This window comes from Trichechus manatus, unplaced genomic scaffold (genome assembly GCF_000243295.1).
Source record: "Trichechus manatus latirostris isolate Lorelei unplaced genomic scaffold, TriManLat1.0 scaffold00111, whole genome shotgun sequence".
NCBI classification, from domain to species: Eukaryota; Metazoa; Chordata; class Mammalia; order Sirenia; family Trichechidae; genus Trichechus; species Trichechus manatus.
This window is the reverse complement of record NW_004444047.1, coordinates 1,129,112-1,152,495: the sequence shown is the minus strand read 5'-3', so window position 1 is coordinate 1,152,495 and position 23,384 is coordinate 1,129,112. Positions and strand designations below refer to the sequence as shown.

Sequence of the window (23,384 nt, the reverse complement as noted above, 5' to 3'; positions counted from 1 at the left end):
CACCAAGCCCGTCACCAGCCCACGCCCCCTGCCCAGCTACAGTCCACACTACAAGCCTCCCACCCACGGGTCACCAAGGCTCTTTCAATCCTCCCTAACTTGGCCATGCTGTTCCCTCTGAGGAGACTCCTCTCTCCTCCCTCCCCCCGCCAAACAAAAAAAACCAAAACCTTCCTACTTTTCCTTCAAAGACACCCCTCCCAGGTGACCCCACGTGCAGCTGCAGAGAGAAGGTCACTTGCTTGCACGGCGGAGAGCGCTGTCCTGCCCTGAGGAAGGGAGGGATGTGCTCTCCCCTTCTGGGGGGGGCCTTCCAGACTGCCGACATGCTTCCTGATCCTGATCCCGAGTTGCAACGAGTTCCTTAATAAACCCCTTAACTCTAAGTATGGTTTGTGAGTTCTTTCCGGCCCCTGCAACAAGTTATCAAACCCAGCAGAGAAGCAGAAGGGAGGACAGATGGTGTCGGAACTGGTGAAAAGGTTGGAGTGTGCAGGTATGTCTGACCTCCACCTCACAGGAATCAGCTGTGGGGTGATTCTGGACATTATCACCCCTAAAGTTAGAGGTTCTAACTCTCACGCTACTACTAAAGCTATGAATTTCCCGCTAAGCGCTGCTCGAGCTGTGTCACACGTATCTTGGTATGTTGTATTTTCGTTCAGTTCAAAATATTTTCTAATTTTTCTTGTGACTGCCCCATGAATTATTTAGAAGTGTGCTGTTTACTGGTGGTGCAATGGTTAGGAGCTCAGTTGCTGACCTAAAGGTCGGCAGTTCGCCTCCACCAGGCACTCCTTGGAAACCCTATGGGGGGGAAGTTCTACTCTGTCCAGTAGGGTCACTATGAGTCGGAATCGACTCGATGGCAACAGGTTTGGTTTTGGCTGTCTAATTTCCAAGTTTTTAGAGATGTTCTGGATATCTTTGTCACTACTTTCTAGTCTAATTCCATTGTGGTCAGAGAACATACTTTGTATAATTTTAATTCTTTAAAATTTTTTAAGTTTCTTTTATAACCCAGCTTATGATTGATCTCGGTGAATGTCCCACGTGCACTGAAAAATGTGTATTTTCGAGGGTGAAGTGTTCTATGACTGTCGGACAGATCCAGCTGGTTGATGGTGCCGTTCTGGTTCTGTCTACAGCTCCACCCACTGCTGAGAGAGCAGTGTTGACATCCTCACTGACAACCGTGCACCTGTCCATTTCTCCTTTCAGCTCTGTTTTTGTCTTGTGTGTTTTGCAACTGTTGTCAGGTGCATACATATTTAGGATCGTTACATTTTCTTGGTGAACTGACTCCTTCACCATTGAATGTTCCATGTCATTGCCGCTAATTTTCTTTGCTCTTAAGTCTTTGTCTGACATGAATGTATCCACTCCATCATAATTTTGATTAGCGTTTTCAAGGTATATCTTTTTCCATCTTTTACTTTTAAACTACGTATATCATTATATTTGAGGTGAGTTTCCTGTAGACAGAATATACTTGTCGTTTTTTAAAATCCATTCTGACAATCTGTCTTTTAATTGGTATGTTCAAATCATTTACACTTAACATAATTATTGACATGTTTAGACTGGGTCTATTATCTTGTTTTCTGTTTCCTTAATTTTTCCTTCCTCTATTTCTTCTAACTTCTTTTGAGTTTTTATTTAACTCTTTTTAGAATTCCATTTTATCTCCTATGCTTTCACTGTCTCTTTGTACGGTTTAGTGGTTGGTCTAGGCTGGTGTAATACACATATTTAATTTTCCATAATCTACTTAGCAGCAGTATTTTACCACTTCAAGTGGAATGTAGACGCGTTACCTCCATATCCTTTCCTCTACACTGTAGCTGTCTTATATATTATGTCTACATACATAGAAAACTCCAGACATTCTAACTTTAGCTTTCAGCCAAACATGTTTTCAAGAACTCAACAAGAGAAGAATAATCTACTGCATTTATCCAGCTATTTACTGTTTCCGCTCCTCTTCCTTCCTGCTGTTCCATGTTTCCTTCTAGTATGATAGCCCTTCTGTCTGAAGCACTTCCTTTTAGCAATTCTTTTGGAGCAAGGTCTGTTCAAATTCTCCTAGTGTTCCTTCATCTTTATTCCATCCTCATTCCTGAAGGGTACTTTTGCTGGATACAGAATTCCGGGTTGACAATTCTTCTCTTTCGGCACTTCAAAAATGCTCCAGTTCCTTCTGGCCTCCATGGTTTCTGATAAGACATTCACAGTCATTCAGACTGTTGTTCCCCAGTGAGTGATGCATTGTGTTTATCTGGCTGCTTTAAAAACAGGACTGTCTTTATTCTCACCAATTCGGTTCTGATCTGTGTGTCTGGGCATGGGAGTCCTCTGGGCATATGCCGTTTGCTCCGATATTTTTTCTGCATTGCACTCTTTCTTCTCTCCTTCTGTGACTCCAGTGACAAAAATGCTAGCCTTCTAATGCGGCTCTGCATGTCTCCACGGCTCTGTTCTTTTTTTTAAAGGAATTTTTCTCTTATTGTTCAGATTAGCTAATTTCTTACTAATCTATCTTCAAGTTCACTGACTCTGTCACACCCATTCTGTGGTTGAGTCTATCCAGTTAGTTTAATTTCAGTTACTGTATTTTTCAGTTATAAAATTTCCATTTATTTCTTCACGTTTACTTCTTTGCTGATACTTTGTCTTTCCATCTCAACAGTGTTTACCCTTCCTTGTTGGAGCATTCCTACAATGACTGCATTACAGTCTTGTTGGATGGTTCCAGCATCTATGTTACACCAGCACTGAGATCTGCTGTCTTTTCCCATGCAAATCCAGATTTTCCTGGTCTTTCATATGTCAATCAAGTAATTATGGATTGCATTCTAGATATTTTGAATATTGTGTTATGTCTCTGGGTCTTGTCTAAACCCTATGGAGAATGTTCATATCTTTGCTGGAGTAAAGCAACTGACCTGATTGGATTCCAGCCACAAGTTCCAATCAGTTTTCCAGGAGGTGTGGTCCCAAGGTCAGTTTTCAAAGCCTTGCCAGTAGTTTTCGGATATGTACCACCAGGATTTGTGTGGCATTCTATCCTAACATTCAGCTAGGGACTGAATAGTATGCCATTTAGATCCATGCATCCACAGGAGTTCATTAAGGGGTCACTTTCCCAGGGTCCTCCTCTCCATAATCTCCCTGATACTTCCTGCTTCCCTGGGTCTCCCCTTTTCTGGTTCTGTAGCCACATACTTCCCACAACTGTGTCCACAAGTGTCAGGAGGAAAGAGAATAAAGATTGGGGTAACACAGCTCCTCCAATCAGCACCCCTTCCTGAGAGCTGTGGGCTCCTGGCAGCCCCCACTGCTGCCACTGCCAGGAGACTGCGTGGGGCTGGGGTACAAAAGAACAGAGAAAGAAAAAACTCTGAGTGTTAGGAGATCCCTCTCCTGCTCCTCAAATCAGACCTAGAGGGCCCCTCCCGGTGCTCGCCATTTCCAGGTCTGGGGCTGCCCTGAGCTCAGGCTGGGTGATACCAGAGGGGAAAAGTGGTAACTCAACACGAGTTCAGCTGCACTGCGAATTCTGGTCTTCTTCCCCCATCTGCCTGCTACTCCTCGTCAGAGTCCTCAGGTCGCCGCTCCGTGCACTCGGTTGCGGTTGTACAGCTGCATTCCTTGGAGAGACAGGCTGAAGCGTGCCTGCTCCATCTCACCTGGAACTGGGACCTGCTCTACTTATTTACCTTTTTGTAGTTGTTGTTGAGAATATACACAGCAAAAATATACACAATTCAAGTCTCTACACGTACGATTCGGTGACGGTGATGACATTCTTCGAGTTGTGCAACCGTTCTCACCCTCCTGTTCCGAGTTGTTCCTCCTCCACTGACATAAACTCACTGCCCTCTAAGCTTCCCATCTAATCTTCCAAGTTACTTTGTCAGTCTGATCTCATATATAGTTAGATCTTAAAAGAGTATAATGCTTAAGGCAGACTTCTATTTACTTTTGTAAACTGGTTTAAAGCCATTTCCCAAAGACAGAAGGGATGATGAAAATAAAGGTGGTTTTCCTGCTGTTATTTCAGAATTTACCTCGCAGTTCTTTGCACCGACCACCCAGAGCTATCCTTTCTGCAATCTGTGATTTTCTGAGTACCCCAGACCTCTCAGAACCCAGGTGAGGAAAACGAAGATCACTCTCAGCTGTACTGAATTTGCTTTCTTCTGGGATTCTCTCTTTAAGCTCTAAGAGCTGACCAGAAATTCGAGAAGGCCATCCAAGACAATCCAAGTTACACGGCCCCAAACACAACGGGTGTGCACTCATCTGTGCTCACGTGATGGGTGTATCCAGGACACTGGGAACTCGTGAGCCTCTGCCCAGGGAGACAGCCTCAGTCAGCAGCTGCCTGGCCCACCAGGACATACACTGTCTGCTCAGCCTTGTTGGCGACAAGACTGTTGTTCTTCTCGTCTAGGTACGCGCTGTTTTGTCTGAAAGATTCACAAACTCTGTTCAAAAGCATCCCCACATTTTTGACCCTGAGACCCTCTGACATGCGCTCAAATTACAAGTTTCACTTTTACTTTTTAAATGGCTTTTTCTTAAAAGAAAGAAAAGTTATACACAGAAAAACTACTGAATGAAAAATACCGAAATGCAGATCGTGGTTATTTGGGATTGGTAAGGCCCCAGATGCTTCTTTTTCTTCATCTGTTAATACCTTACCCACCCTCTACAAATTAATGTAACTGGAAGATAAGTGTTGTGGGCTTATATAAAAATTTCTACTCCCCAGTGCCTGATCCTGGAGCTCCCGAGGGCTCAGTAAGCCACAGCCATAACTCTTCAATGGGGTTCATCCACACGACTTCACTTCAGACTGTGCCAGCAGGTCCCTGCTTCCCAGACCGCACTGCACATCAGATCCACCCGCAGAACTAAAACGCAAACACGTCCGTCAGCCTGGACGTGGGACGCGAGACAGGGAAGTCAGGGACAATTCCAAAGACGGAATCAAGCGTTTCCCTCTAGACGTACTGGACGGGAATGCCCACCAGACACCCTGTGGATCTGCGAGGGGCAACTGGAAACCCCAGCGTGGAGCTCAGCGGTGGGGTCCTGGCTGGAGAAAGAGGGGACTATTGGTGTAGCCTGGCTGAGGTCCCCCTAGAGAGTGGCTGTGGCAGAGAAGTGCCTGACGACCAGCAGAGAAAATGAAGAGTGTGGCGGCCGGGAAGGCCTGCCCAGGGGCAGGGAGAGACATCCGGGTCAAAGGCTGCTGACCGGCCCAGTGGGGCAAGGGCTGAGCCTCAACCTCCAGACTGGCGCCAGTCCCTGGCGACCCTGAGCACCTGGTTTTGGAGAAATGTGTCCGTGGTGCGAACCCCCTCACAGTCACTGCGCTCTGTACTTCACCACGTCACCGCTGCCGTGACTGCCTGTGAAGCTGTCTGTCCAGACCTGCCCCTCCCGGTCCACGATAAGCTCCAAGGAGCCTTGCCCTTCACTGTAATCCCACGGTGGACACAGCTGGTGGCTCAAACCTCAGGGACAAGTGACAGGGCCGTGGACGCCTGCTTGTGTGGTGCTTCTCCAGTCCACCGGTGGGCTTGTACGTCTAACGCACGCCCAGGTGATGACCGTGCTTCTGGCCTGGGGTCCACACTGAGAACCACTGTCTCAGTGTGATTCTCTCCTCGGTCATTCTGCCCCATAATGAAAATCTCCCTGAAATCCGAATGTAAGCAGAAGAAAATATGATTTAATATTTCAACATTTTTATGACATTTGAAAAGATAACTGAAAAGACCATTTCAACATCTCCCAAAGAATGGTTACCCATTGCCATTGAGTCAATCCTGACTCACTGCGACCCTATAGGACAGAACAGAAATGCCCCATAGCATTTCCAAGGCTGTAATCTTAATGGAAGCAGACTGCCACATCTTCTGTCCAGCGAAGCGGCTGGTGGGTTCAAATCACTGACCTTTCAGTTAGCAGCTGAGCGCTTAACCACTGTGCCACCAGGGCTCCCCAAAGGATGGAAGCCGTGTGGATTTAATGCCAAGAGAACGTGGCCCGTCAGAGTGGAGTCAGACGCGCCTCCGAGTACACCTGCTGTGCCACCATGGGCACCAACTCTGGGTACTGACTGCACCCACAATCTCTTATGCACAGCAACCCCTCGGGTAGGCCTCACGACCTGTGTCGCAGGTGAGGGAAAAGGAGAAGTCACTGGCACGCAGCCATTGTGAGAGGTGAAGCCAGAAAGCAAACCCAGGCCTGCACTGCGGAGCGCCGAGCCCGCGTGCGTGCCGCCTCCGGCTCCCCGTGAGCTCCTCGGGCACGGCTCCGCTGTCTGCTCCCAACGCCCAGCACACAGCACAGCCTGGCCCCGCCTGGGCCCTATGGAGAATGGAGGGCTCAGCCCAGCCTTGTATCGTGTGTGAGCAACAACAGTGACAGCAAACCTCCTACAGAACTTCCTGCCTTCGAGGCGATTCTCAGCACACCGCATATGCACAACCATTTCACCTTGGAGGAAGGTGCTATTATTCTCCAAATTTCAGAGAGGAGAAAAATGGGGCTCAGAAAAGTCAAGTAACTTGCCCAGAGTCACACAGCCAAACTCTGGCAGAGCTGGGAGACAGGCCAGGCCGTGTTCCTCCTGCAAAGGCCACGTTCTCCATCACGTGCCACACTGCTGCTCCTCCACGGCACACATTCCACAGGGACACAGGAAAGGAACTGGAGTTATTCTCCCCACACTGGGTCACAGGTCTGGACACTCGAGGCCCAGCACGTGCCCCTTTAAATCAGGGGCTGCACGAGCTGACATCTGTGACAGCAGCCAGCACACCTGGTGCCCGGGAGCCCCGACAATAGCCAGCCCCTGACCCTGACTCCCTCCGCCCCTCCCAACTCCGATGGGGCACGGAGGAGCGGCCGGAGACACAGCGTGAACCAGCAGGTCCCAGGCAGGATCGTGTGACTCGCAGGAACAACTGTGTTCTTTCATTATTGATGACGGGAGCCAGGTGGCCTCGCCACCACGAGATCGTGTTACCCCATGAGTAGCTGCCCTGGTCATCTCGGTCCACAACAAAATCCTCCAAGTTCAAGAAGCCACTCCCAGCTCACCTGAGAGACAGCAGGGCGCTAACAAGAGAGCTGGAAGGAATTACACGCACGCAGGTGAGGAACCTGGAGAAAGTCCACGCAGTGCGATTGGTCCCTTTTTGGGAAGTGGGCATTTCTCTTACGAATTCATAACAGCTTGGCTACTTAACTCTCTAAGAAGTTTATAGCTGAGCTTCACATATGAACTCAGACTTCAGTGGTATGCTATTTTAATAAGCCCACACAAGAAGTGATTCAAATTCAAACTTCACGACTCCTGGGTCCAATCACGACATTCACAGCACACTGGATTTGCCCAGGCACAAAGCGTGAAGCCTGTGAAGTTCACCGCGTGTCTGAGCTGACGCCCACCACACCTGGACCTCTGGCAGGTGCATCAGCTCCACTATTTATGCCCATGGTGGCCCCTCTGCAGCACCACACCACTGCAGCCCGGGTCAGGCCACACCTGGACCAGACCGAGAGCTGCCTTGTTGCCAGGGTGAGCTCATGGCTCCTTCCAGGAACCCTCAGGGGCCCCCAGGGGAAGGCAGGCCCAAGCGTAACACACAGGCTCATGAGCAGCCCTCTCCCTGCTCCCTGGCCAAGCCGCAGTACCATGCTCTCCCTGTCTCCCCTCCTGGCCTCTCCTCCCTGTCTCCCCTCCGAGCCTCCTCTCCAGCCCTCCCTCCTGGCCTCCCCTCCCAGCCTCCCCTTGCTAGCCTGGCTCACCCGCACCCTACCCAGGGCATGTGCCGTTCCCCTGGGGCTGGACTCCAGCTCTGCCATGAGGCAGCTGTGTGACCCTGTGGACATCACTGGCCTCTGCGCTCCCTTATAAAATGAGCATCAGGAATAGTGTCTTCCTCTGTGGCTGTTGAGTTTTAAATGAGCTAGAAATACAAGTACTGACTCACATAAAACTGTTACTGTTAGTTGCCCTTGGGCCCATTCCAGCCCATGGCGACCCCATGTGTGCAGAGTGGAACTGCCACACAGGGTTTTCAAGGCTGTGACCTTTCGGAAGCAGATTGCCAGGCCTTTCTTCCAAGGTGCCTCTGGGTGGTTCAAACCTCGAACCTTTCGGCTAACAGTCAAATGCTTAACCACTTGTGCCCCCCGGGGACTCCACACCAGGCCCCGGTGACTGTCAGTGCTGACCCCCGTGACCAGCACCTCTCCCACCCCGCACTGGTCCTCTGTTCAGAAGTCTCAGATGCCACCTGCACGGGACTCAGCTCCTGGCAGTGTTTCCCCACGAGGGGGCGCCCCTGAGCAGCTGCTGGGTCGCTCTAACCCCAGCCAAGCACACGCCCCACACCTCAGAGTGTTTACTGAACAAGCCATTGTGGGTACAAGCTGTGGCTGGAGAGGGTGAGGCTGCGGGGGTGGCGGCCAGCACTGGGCCAAGAGCAGGCTGTGCGAGCCAGGCAGAGGAGGCTGGGGGCCAGGGCTGCAGACGACAACGGGCAGGGCCGCCACGCAGGCAGGGACACACCTGGCCTCGCTGGGTCCGTGCAGGAGCCCCCCGCCACCAGAGGGGAGCACCTACCGCAGGTGCTGTCCTCCTGGCCACCCCAGAGCTGGGCTGCCCAGTGCAAGGCACCGCGGGCAGGGCCCCCACCCACAGACGAGTGGGCAGCTTCGGGGGGCCCACAGTGGAGCCTCTGCAAACTGAGGGCCTGGCCTTACCCTCCCCCAAGGCAGAACTAGAAGGGTTACGTCCCTGTGTACCTGTGGGTACGGAGTGGGAGAATGCTTCACATCAAACAAAATTAAGAAAGACTTAACTATCGACACATTTGCAACTACGACGGAAAAGCCCGATTAATTAAATCAAGATAAAGCCAATCTGTCAGCTGAACCTCCCCGTGTACCTGTTACAAACTATCAGAAATGAGGAAGTTCCGACCAGGCCACCCGCATCCCGAACAGACTCCAGTCAGGAACTCGGCATGCACTGGAGCAGAGTGTATGACTTCAGAGGCGTGGGACGGCCACTTCCGCGCAGGTCGTCGGCGCACACTGCACGCACAGCGGCCGCTCTCTGGGTCCCCACGGCTTGTATACCTTTTGCACTTTCTTTGAATCTTTCTGAGCATTCTCTCGGAGCAGTACTTTTCCAAATAACTTCCATCCCAAGTCATTTTGTTTGTCAAGTCTTGCATTTTGTTTTCTAGCAAGCAAATTCCTATAGGAAAAAAATAAAAGGGTTAGGGAGTTTCGGGGCATTTACAGAAACAAGAGAACAGCCAAGTCATTCTCTGATAAAAACACAGAATTTCCTCCGGGGGAGACAACGAGACGAGCCACACACTCAAGTCCTCAGACTTGACTTTCACGTAGACAGAGACCTTAAACCAGAAGTCAGTCTTGTGCTGCTCCGCTGTTACCTGTGCAGACGCTACCATCTGGAGTGAGGAGATGTGCTACATTGTAACACAGTGTGCCAGAAACCACAAGCTTTGGAGGCACAGCACACCAAATGGTCCACCAGCTGTGGGACTCTGAGCCTCGGCTTCCTCGTGTCAACAAGGGGCCCCACGCCGCGGTTTATAGGGTTATGGCAAGAATGAGACTTTCCAGCACACGGACTAGTGCTTATGGAGTACAGCTACTCTGGTGCTGAACCTCCGACTTGGTTTAAATTACCACACGGAGAATGTACGCTGTCTTTGTAAGAGAAGGAGTCCCTGCGTGGCGTGAACGGTTAAGCGCTCGGCCACTAGCAGAAAGGTGGCATTTCAAACCCTCCCAGAGGCTCCTTGGAGGACAGGCCTGGCCATCTGCTCCCAAAAGGTCACAGCCTTGAAAACCCTATGGAGCAGGTCTACTCTGAACACGTGGGGCCGCCGTGAGTTGGAGCAGACTCACCAGCAGCTAATAACAATTACACGACTCTTCAAGATTCATGAAAAGCCAAGCCATTACCGAGATGTCCCCAGGTCTTCTCCCCTAAGAACACGTGAACAGAATTCCCATATGGCATCAGTACCCCCGGCTGGTGTATGAACACGCCGCCGTGGAAAGGCCTGCACTAGTGCCTCTGCTGATGACAAACGGGGGACAGCGGTGACGGTGGCCCATGACGGACGTAACCAACGGCACTGGACTGTACATGTAGAAAACGTTCAATCAGCAACGTTTTGTTACACGCATTATTACCACAGTTAAGGAAAAAAAGGTGTCCAGGGCTCACTGGAACGCAGGATGAGCCTGTAGCGCCCTCCTGTGCTAGAAGGAAGGAAGAGCTCCAAGAAGTCCAAGGATGCATCTCACGGAAACAAGGGGCCACTTGAGAGGCTTCCCCTGGCTAAATCTGGAGCGATCTGACCATCAAAATAAATCATGAGAATAATGGGGTGTAACCCAGTGAATGAGACAGAAGCCCCCGACCCATGAGCCCACACTGACATAAATATATAAAGACAACCAAACTGGTTCCTGTCGAGTTGACCCCAACTCAAGGCTTCCCCATGTGTGTCAGAGAAGAACTGTGCTCCAAAGGGTTCTCAATGGCTGACTTTTCAGAAAGAGATCACCAGGGCTTTCTTCCGAGGCACCTCTGGGTGGACTTGAACTTCAGACCTTTTGGTTAGTAGCCGAGCACATTAACCACGTGTACCACCCAGGGATTCCTGTAAATATATATGAACCCAGGTGTGCGCGTGTATATTATTTTATATAATTGGAGGTCTCTGGGTGGCACAAATGGTTAAGTGCTTGACTACCAGGTTGGTAGTTCCAACCCACCTAGAGGTGCCTTGGAAGAAAGGCCTGGCAATCCGCTTCCAAAGGTCACAGCCTTGAAAACCCTGTGGAGCAGTTCTATTCTGCACACATGGGGTCGCCATGAGTCGGAATCGACTCAATGGCAACTGGTAACTACAGGCAGACAGAAGAAAGAAAGAAACACACGAGAAGGGGAAGCTCTTCCTTACAGTAGAAGGCCAGCTAACAGCATAGAAAGACGGAAAGACTGATGGAGCAAGGAAATGCTCAATAAAGACGAAAACCAGTGGGTGAGAGTTTGATGAAGAACAGGAATTTTACATAGTTTGAAAGTACCTCCCACAAATTACTTATTAATTACAAAGGCAAAAACAGTTCCCTTCTTCCTGGAGAAGCCTGGCAGACACCACCTTACCCAGGTGAGCAAAGCTGACATCACCAGCTAGACAGACACCACATGCCACCTACACCACCTTGGCGGTACTGTCACCCCAAAACGCATCGCCTGAATCTCATCATGAGGAAGGCAAACCCCACACTGAGGGGCAGTCTAGAAAATAACAGGTCTGCACCCCTGGGTGGCCCAAGGGGTTTATAACTGGCTGCTACGCAGCAGATCCGCGGAGGAAAGGGCTGGTGATCTGCTTCCATTAAGACGACCCGTTGCCATCCAGTCGATTCTGACTCATAGTGACCCTACAGGACAGAGTAGGACTGCCCCCTAGGGTTTCCAAGCCTCTCATCTTTACAGAAGCAGACTGCCACATCTTTCTCCCGCGGAGCACCTGGGGGATTCAGAGCTGCGAGCCCTGAACCACTGCGCCACCAGGGCTCCTTACACAGACACCGACAGGATGCGTAAAACAAGTGCAGCAAACGGTACAGGCTGGTGAAGCTGAAGAAAGGACTTGTGGGAGTTCCTTGAACTTTAAACTTTTTAGTAAATTTGAAATTCTATCAAAATAAAGTTGTAAAAACTTTCAGTAACAGAAAACAAATGGTTTCACAGCATCCCCCCCCCCCCACCTTTCTGCTGAGGTTATAATGGAATCTGTTTCTGTCAAGGTTTCCGAGTCCGAGGCGCCTTCTATTTATGTTCACAAGAAATGAACTTTGAGCTGCGTCCGGGATCTGGCCTGTTTAACCTGACGTGGCTGGCAGGGAGGCTGGGTGCCATTACCAGTGGGCTCAAACCTCAGGCCCTGGAAGGGCACCCAGCCTGGGCAGCCAGAACTGGGGCTCCCTGAGGGCTTACATTTGCCAACTACTGAGGGGCTGCCTCTGGGAACGGGGTGGAGCGGGGACGGGGAGAGCCGGGGCTGAGGGGCAGATGCAGGCCTGACTCTGGAAGGGACGGACTGCTGGGGCCCTGGGGTACAGACAGGGTCCGAGCTGCAGGGAGCCACTGGCTGGGGGAGTGTGCTAGGTTGCTGACTGGCCCCAGATGTGTAGTTTGGGGTCCGCGAGTGAAAGCAGTGTCTGAGACGGGACAGCAGGGCAGACCTGCTGAGGACCACGCAGAACAGAACCTTGGTTCCCCCATCCTCTGCAAAAAAAAAAACACGACGAACAGCCAGCTGCCGTGCAGTCGTGTCAAAGAGAAAGATTAACAGACATCTTGACCTGTGGGGGCCCTCGTGGTGCAGCGGTTAAACGTTTGGCTGCTAACCCAAAGGTCAGCAGTTCAAATCCACGAGCTGCTCCTTGGAAACCCTATGGGGCAGTCTTGCTTTCTCCTATAGGGTCGCTGTGAGTCGGAATCGACTCGATGGTAACAGGTTTTTACTTGAAGGTTTTTCTTACCCACAAAAACAAATACTGGTCATAAAAAAAATTCCTGGCTCAAAATTAATCCTGCCAGCGGCTTTGTTTCCCTCAAAGTTACTAATCTTTTCTTTCCTGTTGGAAGCCAGATTTCCTTAAGTTTCAAAAGGTATCCCGGCTGCAGGTGGGTGGGGAGGCCAGAAACCCCCTGTGATGGGACATCAGCTGATCTCAGTACAAGGAGGAGCACAGGGCTTGTCAGTCATGTGAAGACGAGTCAGTGGCTGATACGTTTCTCCCCCTTCTCTACCTTTATAAGACCCAGTGTAACCAGCCTACTTGGAATCATTTGCTTTTTCTGGACTCAAAATGGTCTCCCTATACATAGAATAACTGCTCAGAATTTTGTTTCAATTTCTTTGAGTTTTTATTATTTTTACGATCAGCTCTGACTCATGGTGCTCCCGGTGTGGGCCAGAGTAGAACTGTGCCCCGTGGGATTTTCAATGGCTGGTTTTTCAGAAGTAGATTGCTGGGCCTTTCTTCCAAGGTACCTCTGGGGGGACTCTGATCTTTTGGTTAGCAGCCAAAGCGTTAAGCATTTGTACCACTCAGGGACAAATGTGTACAAATATAGCACAGAGAAAATTTAATTTCTCAAAAATCAAAGTCTCACTCTTGTTTTCAGCACAAAATGACAGGTCATGACTTCGGGAAGGTTCCTAAAAAGCACCTCAAGTGTCTGATAACAGGGCGAAGCCTGACCCAAGTCAGCACGAGCGATCAGGTGCCCTGGTCACGAGCTGAAGGAAAGCAGCCAGCCTGGCCTCAGCTGCAGCGCCAGAGGGGGCCCTGGTTCCTGCAGAGGGGGCAGAGGCCGGCGCGTGGAAGACAGTTCTGGCCTGGAGTGGAGAGGCCCCGGCCTGGAGCAGGCTAGCTGGAGTGGGTGCAAGCAAGTGAACACAGGCCAAGGGGGAGACATGGGCTGTGGGGAGACAGGGGCCTCAGGGAGACGGGCCGCGGGGAGACAGGGGCTGCGGACAGACGGGCCTCAGGGAGACACAGGCCACGGGGAGACAGGGGCCTCAGGGGAGACATGGGACGCAGGGAGACAGGCCACAGGGAAGATGCTGCCCCTCTGTCCCACAGTCCCTCCACACTTGTATGTCCTCCCGGCGCCCTTGGGAAGCCCTGTAGGAGGATGTGGCTGTGGAGCCCCCAGGCCCCTCATCTGCGGGGATCACAGCGCACAGCCCAGAAGAACCCCACAGCCTGCTTCTAGGCCAACCCTGTCCTGCTTCTAGGCCAAACCTGTCCTGGAGGGGAGGGAAGGCGGTCTAAGAGGACCCCAAAGAGGACAGAGGAGAGCCATCATCACCTGGGGCCAGGACCCTCTCTGTTTGCCACCCCCCTCTGCCGCCCCATCAAGGGCCCTTGTGGGGGATCAAAATCCTTTGTTACAGGAAGAACCAGCGTGTTCCAAGGAGCATTAGGACAAACAGCTGCTGACCCCCATTCAGTCTCAGCCCCCTAGAATGGACAGGACTCACCCACAGCTTAAGGCTCAGGAACAAGGCTCTATGAGCCAGGTGCCTGTCCACGGGCACAGACGGGGACAGTCTTATCAAAACCATCCACCTGGGTTCCCTGCGGGGCACCCAGGACTGTAGATGAGGAATCCCACCCCACCCACTCCCCACACGCACTCGCAAGCACACAACCTAGCAGCTCTCACCTCCCCCACGGCACCCCAACTAAACCACTGCACCCCCACACCTGCAGCACCTATGCCCCACTACACCCCAATACCCCCACCTACACCACTGTACCCCTACACCTTACAGCACCCCCACACCCTCACAGCACCCCAACATCCTCACCCCATAGCACCCCACCCCCCCACTTACATCACCCACATCCCCACACCACCACCTGTACCACACCCACAGCACCCTGACATCCCCACCTCCCCTACAGCACCCCCACACCCTTATACCACTCCACTTCTCCTACAGCACCCATACCCCTACAGCACCTGTACACCCCTACAGTACCCGACCTCCCCTACAGCACCCCTACACCCAGCACTCCGCACCCCCACCTATACCCGCACCACCCGCAGCAACCCCACACTCTATCTTAGCCCCCTTATTCCACAGCACCCACTGGAGCCCATCCTACAGAGCCAAGGCCTTCCTAAAGGGCTAGCCCCTCCCACCCTAGGGAGTGCTTAGAGGGGTATGCATAGCAATAAATGCCCACATCAAGAAAGAAAAATCCCAAATCAACAACTTAACTCGCCAGCATGAGGAACTAGAAAAGGAAGTACAAACAAAGCCCAAAGCTACCAGAAGAAAGGAAATAATAAAAATCAGAACAGAAATCAATGACACAGAGAATAGAAAAACAATACAGAGAATAAAAAAACAATACAGAAAATAGAAAAACAATACAGAGAATAGAAAAACTATACAGAGAATAGAAAAACAATACCGAGACTCAACGAAACTAGAAGCTGGTATTTTTAAAAACATCAATAGGATCAACAAACCTTTGGCTACCCAAAGAAGAAGAGAAAGAAGATGTAAATATTTAACATCAGAAATGAAAGTAAGGACATTCCAGCCAACCCTGAAGAAATAAAAGGGATTGTAGAGGGAAACCATGAACAGCTGAATGCCAACAAATTAGATAATTTAAAGGAAAAGGACCAGTTCCTTGAAACACATAAACTCCCTACACTGACTCAGGGAAGAAACAGTGGATCTCCACAGACCCAAAGCAAGTGAAGAGGCTGAAGCAGTAATCAAAAAACTCCCCCAAAAAAATCCTGGACCAGATGGCTTCACTGGAAATTCTATCAACATTTATAGAAGTGACTCCAATCCTATTCAAACTTTTCCAAAAAACAGAAGAGCAGGGAACACAACCTCACTCATTCTATGAGGTGAGCACTACCCTGATATCAAAGCCAGACCAATATCCCTGATGAACACTGTTGTTCTTGTTGTTAGGTGCGGTGGAGTCGGTTCTGACTCATAGCGACCCTACGAACAACAGAACGAAACCCTGCCCGGTCCTGCACCATCCCCACAATTGTTGTGATGTTTGAGCCCACTGTTGCAGCCACCGTGTCAGTCCATCTCATTGAGGGTCTTCCTCTTTTTCGCTGACCCTGTACTTGACCAAGCATGATGTCCTTCTCCAGGGACTCATCCCTCCTGATAACATGTCCAAAGTACGTGAGACAAAGTCTCACTATCCTCGCTTCTAAGGAGCATTCTGGCTGTATTTCTTCTAAGAGACTTCTTCGTTCTTCTGGCAGTCCATGGTATATTCAATATTCTTCGCTAACACCACAATTCAAATGCATCAATTCTTATTCCGTCTTCCTTATTCATCGTCCAGCTTTCGCATGCACATGAGGTGACTGAAAATACCATGGCTTGGGTCAGGTCCACCTTAGTCTTCATAGTTACATCTTTGCTTTTTAACATCTTAAAGGGGTCTTTCACAGCAGATTTGCCCAATGCAATGCTGCTTCCATGGGTGTTGATTGTGGATCCAAGTAAAAGCAGAGGCATTCGACTGTGTGGATCATAACAAATTATGGATAGCATTTTAAAGAATGGAAATTCTAGAACACTTAATTGTGCTCGTGCAGAACCTGTACATACACAAAGAGGCAGCCGTTCAAAGAGAACAAGGGGATACTATGTAGTTTAAAATCAGAAAAAGTGTGTGTCAGGGTTGTATCCTTTCATCACACCTATTCAATCTCTATGCTGAGCAAATACTCTGAGAAACTGGACTCTATGAAGAAGAACAGGTCATCAGGATTAGAGGAAGACTCAGTAACAACCTGCGTTATGCAGATGACACAACCTTGCTTGCTGAAAGTGAAGAGGACTTGAAGCCCTTACTGATGAAGATCCAAGACCACAGCCTTCAGTATGGATTACACCTCAACACAAAGAAAACAAAAATCCTCACAACTGGACCAATAAGCAACATCATGATAAATGGAGAAAGTATTGAAGTTGTCAATGATCTCGTTTTACTTTGAACTCTAATGAATATAGACACAAAAATACTCAACAAAATACCAGCAAACCTGTTGCCATCGAGTCGATTCTGACTCATAGCAATCCTATAGGATAGGGTAGAACTGCCCCACAGGGTTTACAAGGAGCAGCTGGTGGATTTGAACTGCCAACCTTTTGTTTAGCAGCCAAGCTCTTAACCACTGTGCCACAAGGGCCCCAAAGAAATAAAAGAAGACCTAAATAAATGGGAGGACATTCCACGTTCATAGATTGGGAAGTTTAATATACTTAAAATGTCAATACTATCCAAAACAATCTACAAATTCAATGCAATCCCCATCAAAATTCCCACAGCCTTCTTTACAGAAATAAAAAAAGCCAATCCTCAAACTTATATGAAAGGACAAGGGACTCAGAATAGCTAAAGCAATCCTGAAGAAGAATAAGGTAGGCAGACTCATACTTCCTGATTTCAAAATATACTATAAAGCCACAGTAATTAAAACAGCCTGGTACTGGTTGTTTCATAACAGACACATAGACCGATGGAACAGAATTAAGAGTCCAGAAATAAATCCATACATCTGGGTCAACTGACTTTCGACAACAGTGCTAAATCCATTCAACAGGAAAGGAAGGATCTCTTCAATAAATGGCGCTTGGAAAACTGGATTTCCACATGCAGAAGAATGAATCAGGACCCATGCCTCACACCATACACAAAAACCAATTCAAAATGAATCAAGGATCTAAATGTGAAAACTGAAACTGTAGAATTATTAGCAAAAAATTGTTTTGGATTGAACTGTGTCCCCCCAAAATGTGTGCCAACCTGACTTGGCAAATGATTCCCAGTATTGTATGGTTGTCCACCATTTTGTGATCTGATGTGATTATCTTGTGTTATAAATCCTAATCTCTATGATGTTAATGAGGCAGAACTCAAATCTACAGGATTAGGTTGTACTTTGAGTTAATCTCTTTCGAGACACTACAGAGAGAATCGAGCAGAGAGGAGAGGGACCTCATTAAAACAAAGCAAGAAGAGCCGGGACCTCATTAAAACCAAGCACGTCCTTTGGTCCCAGGGACCCTGTGTTGAGAAGCTCCTAAACCAGGGAAAGATTGATGACAAGGACCTTCCTCCAGAGCTGACAGAGAGAGAAAGCCTTCCCCCGGAGCTGGCGCCCTGAATTTGGACTTGTAGCCTCCTAGACTGTGAGAGAATAAACTTCTCTTTGTTAGAGTCATGCACTTGTGGTGTTTGTTACAACACCACTAGATGACTATGACAAAAATGTAGGGGCACAGCCATAAGATCTCGTTTTTGACAGCGGATTATCAGATATAACAACAAAAGCAGAAGCAGCAAAAGACATGAGCACAGACGAGGTACAGCGAGGGTCCTGGAGGCTGAGCATCATCACTTCTGTCATAACCCAGCACCCGTCGTTGGCTGTGGGATCCGCCCCATGCAAGCAGCTGCAGTGGTACACTTACAGGCGACGGGGTCCCAGAGAGGACCCTCCAAAGCTCCATCTCTCGTTTCTAGAGGAGAGATAGTGAAGCCAAAGGAAGGCCCCTCCTTTCTTAGGTGCTGGGGCAAGGGTTCATACTTTGCCCCCCACTAACTCAACTTCAGTCCCTGGGTGGTACGAACAGTTAAGCATTTGGCTGCTAAACAAAAAGTGGTAGGTTCAAGTCTATTCAGAGGTGTCTCGGAAGAAAGGCCTGGTGATCTACTACCAAAGCCCTATGGAGCACAGTCCTACTCTGACACATGTGGAGTCACTGTGAGTCAGAATGGACTCAAGGCAATCGGTTCTTAACTTACCTTTGGGAAGCTGGGGAGTCAAGAGAAGATAATTTTTATGGAGCGCTGTTGGTGTAGTGGTTAAGAGCTTGGCTGCTATACAAAAGAAGTCTTTTCAATGCCCACTGACTACACAGCATAAGACGTGCTGGGCCTGGTCTCCATACTTGTGCGTCTCAGAGCACTTGGCGCACAGCCTGGGGCCGCACTCGGGCTTCATGGATACCGCCGGACTTGTTTTGTGTCTCTGCCCCCAGATCAGGAGGCCGAGAGGGCGAGGGCTGGGTTCTGCTCTTCTGCTCACCACCAGTCTCCCCTGCAGAGGACTATCTTCAGGATGGACCAAACTCGCGCTTACTGAAGGAAAGCTTGTGTAGGAATCTTCACGAACGTGACGTGAGAATTACGACTGGGGTTCTAGGAGGCTGAGAACGTGCCCAAGACGCACAGCTGGGTAACACAGTCCGAGGCTCAGACATGGACGTCCAAGGCTGCTTCGTGATGGGTGCTGAGTCGGTACCAGGAGGCAGGGGACAGCCTGAACGCAGCAAGTCTTCCCAGCCGGTCGAGCAGGTTCCACAAGCTCTGACACTCACCAGGCACTTCTCAGAGGCTCCACGTCCTCCTCCCTCAAGGCACTATCCTCTGAACGCCTGCCTTTAACTCAACAATCACCGGGCTTTCTGCTTGTCTGCACCGGGTCTCAGCAACAGCAACAGACTCCGGACAGCGGGAAGCGGGCTGGGGCTCGGTCCCCACGCCTGGGCCCCGAGAGAGCCCTGCCCACGCTCTCTGGGCACCCGAGACAGCACCAGGTCTGTACTTCTGTCTCGCTCCCGCCCCTACAGCTCCACGGACATCACTGCCACCCAGACGGGAAGCCGCCACCCAGATGAGAAGCTGGGCTCGGTAAGGCCGCGAGAGCTAGTCTGGGGGAAGACAGCAAACCTGTGAATAATCCCCCAAAAGCCCCCTGCACAGGTACTTCCCCCATCTCTGGCCCCAAACACGTGTATTTACACCAGGCCTCGACCCCGCTTTGACAGTGTGAGGGGACAAAGCCAGCTCCTTCAACTGTGCCGGCGACATGAAAACAGAACTGCAGACCTCCTGAGCGATCCCACCTCCCCGGGGGAGCTTGAAGCCAGTAGGAAAGACACTGAGGTCTGGTTACCGAGGCCTCACACAGTAAAGACGTGTGAGAGCCAGAAATACCCGAGTCCCTCCTCTTTGAGAAAGTGCTGCCTGCCTACCACCTGACGCTGAGCCTCCTAAGAGCAGGGTGAATGGGTCCTGTTGCATTTGATCCTCATCAGTCTCACAGAACTCTAGAATTCATGATGCTCCCCACTTTTTTGGAGTCCTCATTGTTTCCGTTCCTTGCCCATCACTTCTTCCCCCCTAAGGATACTGTCCTAACGCCACTTCTGTTGATAGCCAGAGCAAAGCTATTTGGCTGTGCAATACCCCTACGCACAGGCAGTGTGTCACTCACCGTGCTGTGTGACTGCACACACGTGTGAACACCAGCCGGCCTCCTCCGCACCTGGTCACAGCCACTGGACACTGAGTGGTGCCCATGGGAACCACACTGCCCAGTCACGGGCAGGGGGTCAAATCCCATTAACACCTCACAGCACCCAAGGCCCTGCTCTAGTCACACCCCCAGCAACAGAAGCAAGAGGTGCAAGACCAGAACCACCAACCTGCCCATCAGCGGTGGCATCAGGGAGACAGCCATGGCATCCACGGCCACCACATCGCTCGGGGAGCCCAACCACAGGCGCGCCGCCCTGTCCATCCGACACTGCAGGCCAGCCTGAGCCACAGTCCTCAGACACAGCGGGCACCCCCTGCGCCAGCTCCCGTCTGGGACTGAACAGACAGGCTGAGCAGCGGGTGGGGCGCGGGCTGACTCCTCAGGAGTCACTGGAGGGAGGGGGCGGCGAAGGCTGGGACACAGGCTGGTAGCCAGCTCCTCAGGCCAAGACATGTCGCGCTTGGGCGTCTCAGCCGTGCACGCCAGGCCGGTCCCCCGGCAGCGAGAGGCCGGCACCAGGAGCACACTGGGATGGGCGGCTGGTGAATGTGAAGGTGTATCTGGAACAAAGTTGCATCCACTCCACGCCTGTCCACGCCCCCCCCATGGGCCAGACCCTGGCTTCTGAGAAGCTGCCAGACACCCTGGTGGGTCATAACCCGGTACCAGGAACCCCTGTCCCAACACCACACCCTAACCAGCCCTGGAAGTCCCCCTCATGCATGACCTCATACACTGTTACTAAAAAAAGACAAGGTCCCTCACCCCAACAAGGCTGGTGCTAATCCAAAAACCACAAAATAATAAATGTTGGAGAGGTTGTGGAGAGACTGGTGGGAATTTAAAATGGTACAAATATTTTATGGAAATTGATTTAGCGCTTCCTTAAAAAGCTAGAAATATAAGTACCATACAATCCAGCTATCCCGCTCCTTGGAATATATCCTAGAGAAATAAGAGCTGTCGCATGAATAGATATATGCACACCCATGTTCATCGCAGCACTGTTCACAGTAGCAAAAAGATGGAAACAACCTAGGTGCCCATCAACGGATGAATGGATAAACAAATTATGGTACATACATACAACGGAATACTACACAACAAGAAAGAACAATGATGAAGCCGTGAAACATAACGTGGAGGAAGCTGGAGGTCATTATGCTGACTGAATTTAGTCAGCCACAGAAGAACAAATATTGTATAATACCACTATTATAAGAACTCAGGAAAAGGTTTAAACACAGAAGAAAACATTCTTTGATGGTTACAAGGGTGGGGAGGGAGGGAGAGGGGAATTCACTAACTAGATAGTAGACAAAAATCACCTTAGGTGAAGGGGACAACAGCAAATACTAGAGGGGAAGTCAGCACAACTGGACTAAACCAAAAGCTAGGAAGTTCCCTGAACACAACCAAACACTTTGAGGGACAGAGTAGCTGGGGCTGGAGTCTGGGGACCATGGTTTTGGGGGATATCTGGGTCAACTGGCATAATAAAGTTTATTAAGAAAATGGTCTGCATCCTACTTTGGTGAGTGGTGTCTGGGGTCTTAAAAGCTACGGAATGGCCATCTAAGATACATCAATTTGTCCAAACCACTTAGAGCAAAGGAGAATGAAGAACACCAAAGACACAAGGAAAATATTAGCCCAAGAGACAAAAGGGCCACATAAACCAGAGACCCATCAGCCTGAGACCAGAAGAACTAGATGGTGCCCCGCTACCACCAATGACCGCCCTGACAGGGAACACAACAGAGTCCCTGATGGAGCCGGAGAAAAGGGTAGAGTGCAGAACTCAAGTTCATGTAAAAAGACCAGACTTAATGGTCTGACTGAGACTAGAGGAACCCCCCAAAGCCATGGCCTCTGGACGCTCTGCTAACCCAGAACTAAAACCATCCCCACAGCCCACTCTTAAAGATTAGACTGGACTATAAAACATAAAATAATACTCACGAAGAGTGTACTTCTTAGTTCAAGCAGATACACGAGACCAAATGGGTAGCTCCTGTCTGGAAGCAGCACGAGAAGGCAGGAAGGGACAGGAGCTGGTTGAATGGACATGGGAAACGCGGGGTGGAAAGGGGGAGTGTGCTGTCACATTACAGGGATTGCAACTAGTGTCACATAACAGTGTCTGTATAAATTTTTGTATGAGAAATTAACTTGAGCTGTAAACTTTCACCTAAACACAAGTAATAAAAAAGAATGAATGGATAACCAGAAAAAAAAGACAAGGCCCATCCAACAAACTCAAGTTCAACCACACTATCTAAACCCCAGAACAGCCCTGCAGTGCCCCAGTGCGGCCACACCACCAGCAATGGGAAGACAACTGCCCCCCAAGACCCTGCCAGGACCCTCCCTGTAGCACTCCACTCCATCGCACCTTCAAACAGAGAAAAGAAAGCAGCAGCATAGGTGTCTATTTGCAACTGCACAACCTCCTGATGGGGGCACACTCGGTGGGCCCTCTGGGGAGGGTGCTGATGAGCCAAGAGGGGCGCTTTGCTTTTACTTTAGAAATCTCTATATTGTTTTAAAAAAATCTCACAAGCATGTACTGCTTTTGCAATTAAAAGATAAGAAAGACAGTCAGATATGGAAGGCGGCAGGCACGGGAGGGGTGGAGAGCCCTGATCTGTGCCCTGAGGACCTGGGAAGAGAACCGGAAAACACTTGCCCAGTGGAGCCAACGTTCGTGCATGTGTGTGTGTGTGCATCTCTGTGTGTACACTGCACATGTGTGGGAGTGTGTGCACCCATCTGCATGTGTGTGCACATGTGCAAGTGTGCGTGCACATGGTATGTGTGCATGTGTTTGATAGCCATGTATGTGTGTGTAACTGGGAGTGGTGGGGAGGGGGCAGGCCGATCACCGCACTCAGATTCTCACAGAGGCCCTGGGATAGCAGCAGCCTCCCCTGGGAACTGGGTGGAAGTACCAACTCTGGCACCGCCCCCCGGACCTACTGGACCAGAAACTCTGGGTGGGCCTGCAGCCTGTGCTCTCCTGCCCCCCCTCCAGGCTTGGTGCTGGCTCAGGCTTGAGAACCACTGCGCTAACTACTTATACCTCTGCTGCCCGTGTGGGGCTGCTCAGGGGCCCCTCTGCTCGGGGAGTCCAGGCTGCACTTCTTGGTCTGGCACCCAAGCAGCTCAGGGGGCGGCCCAGAGGAATGTCCCACAAAGGGCCCTTGGCGGCAGCAACAACAATGACAACAATGACAACGCTGGAGAAAACCACCACAATGGCAAAGACGACAATGACGAGACACCAACGACGCGACGCCAACGATGACAACAGAGATGACAAGACGGCAAGAACAACAACGCTGAAAACACCACAACGCCCACGATGACAAGGACAACAATGCCAACA

General features: G+C 50.4%; 1 protein-coding gene across 2 annotated transcripts in view; it reads right to left on the bottom strand.

The window, feature by feature from the left end:
* Positions 1 to 23,384, bottom strand: part of TBC1D14 (TBC1 domain family member 14) — a 93,151-nt gene that overhangs the window by 35,978 nt on the left and 33,789 nt on the right. For both annotated transcript variants that reach the window (XM_023737972.1, XM_004383498.2), the window contains exon 3: positions 9,172 to 9,292. In XM_023737972.1, coding sequence (XP_023593740.1) covers positions 9,172 to 9,292 — 121 coding nt within the window. The remainder of the gene's footprint in view (positions 1 to 9,171; positions 9,293 to 23,384) is intronic.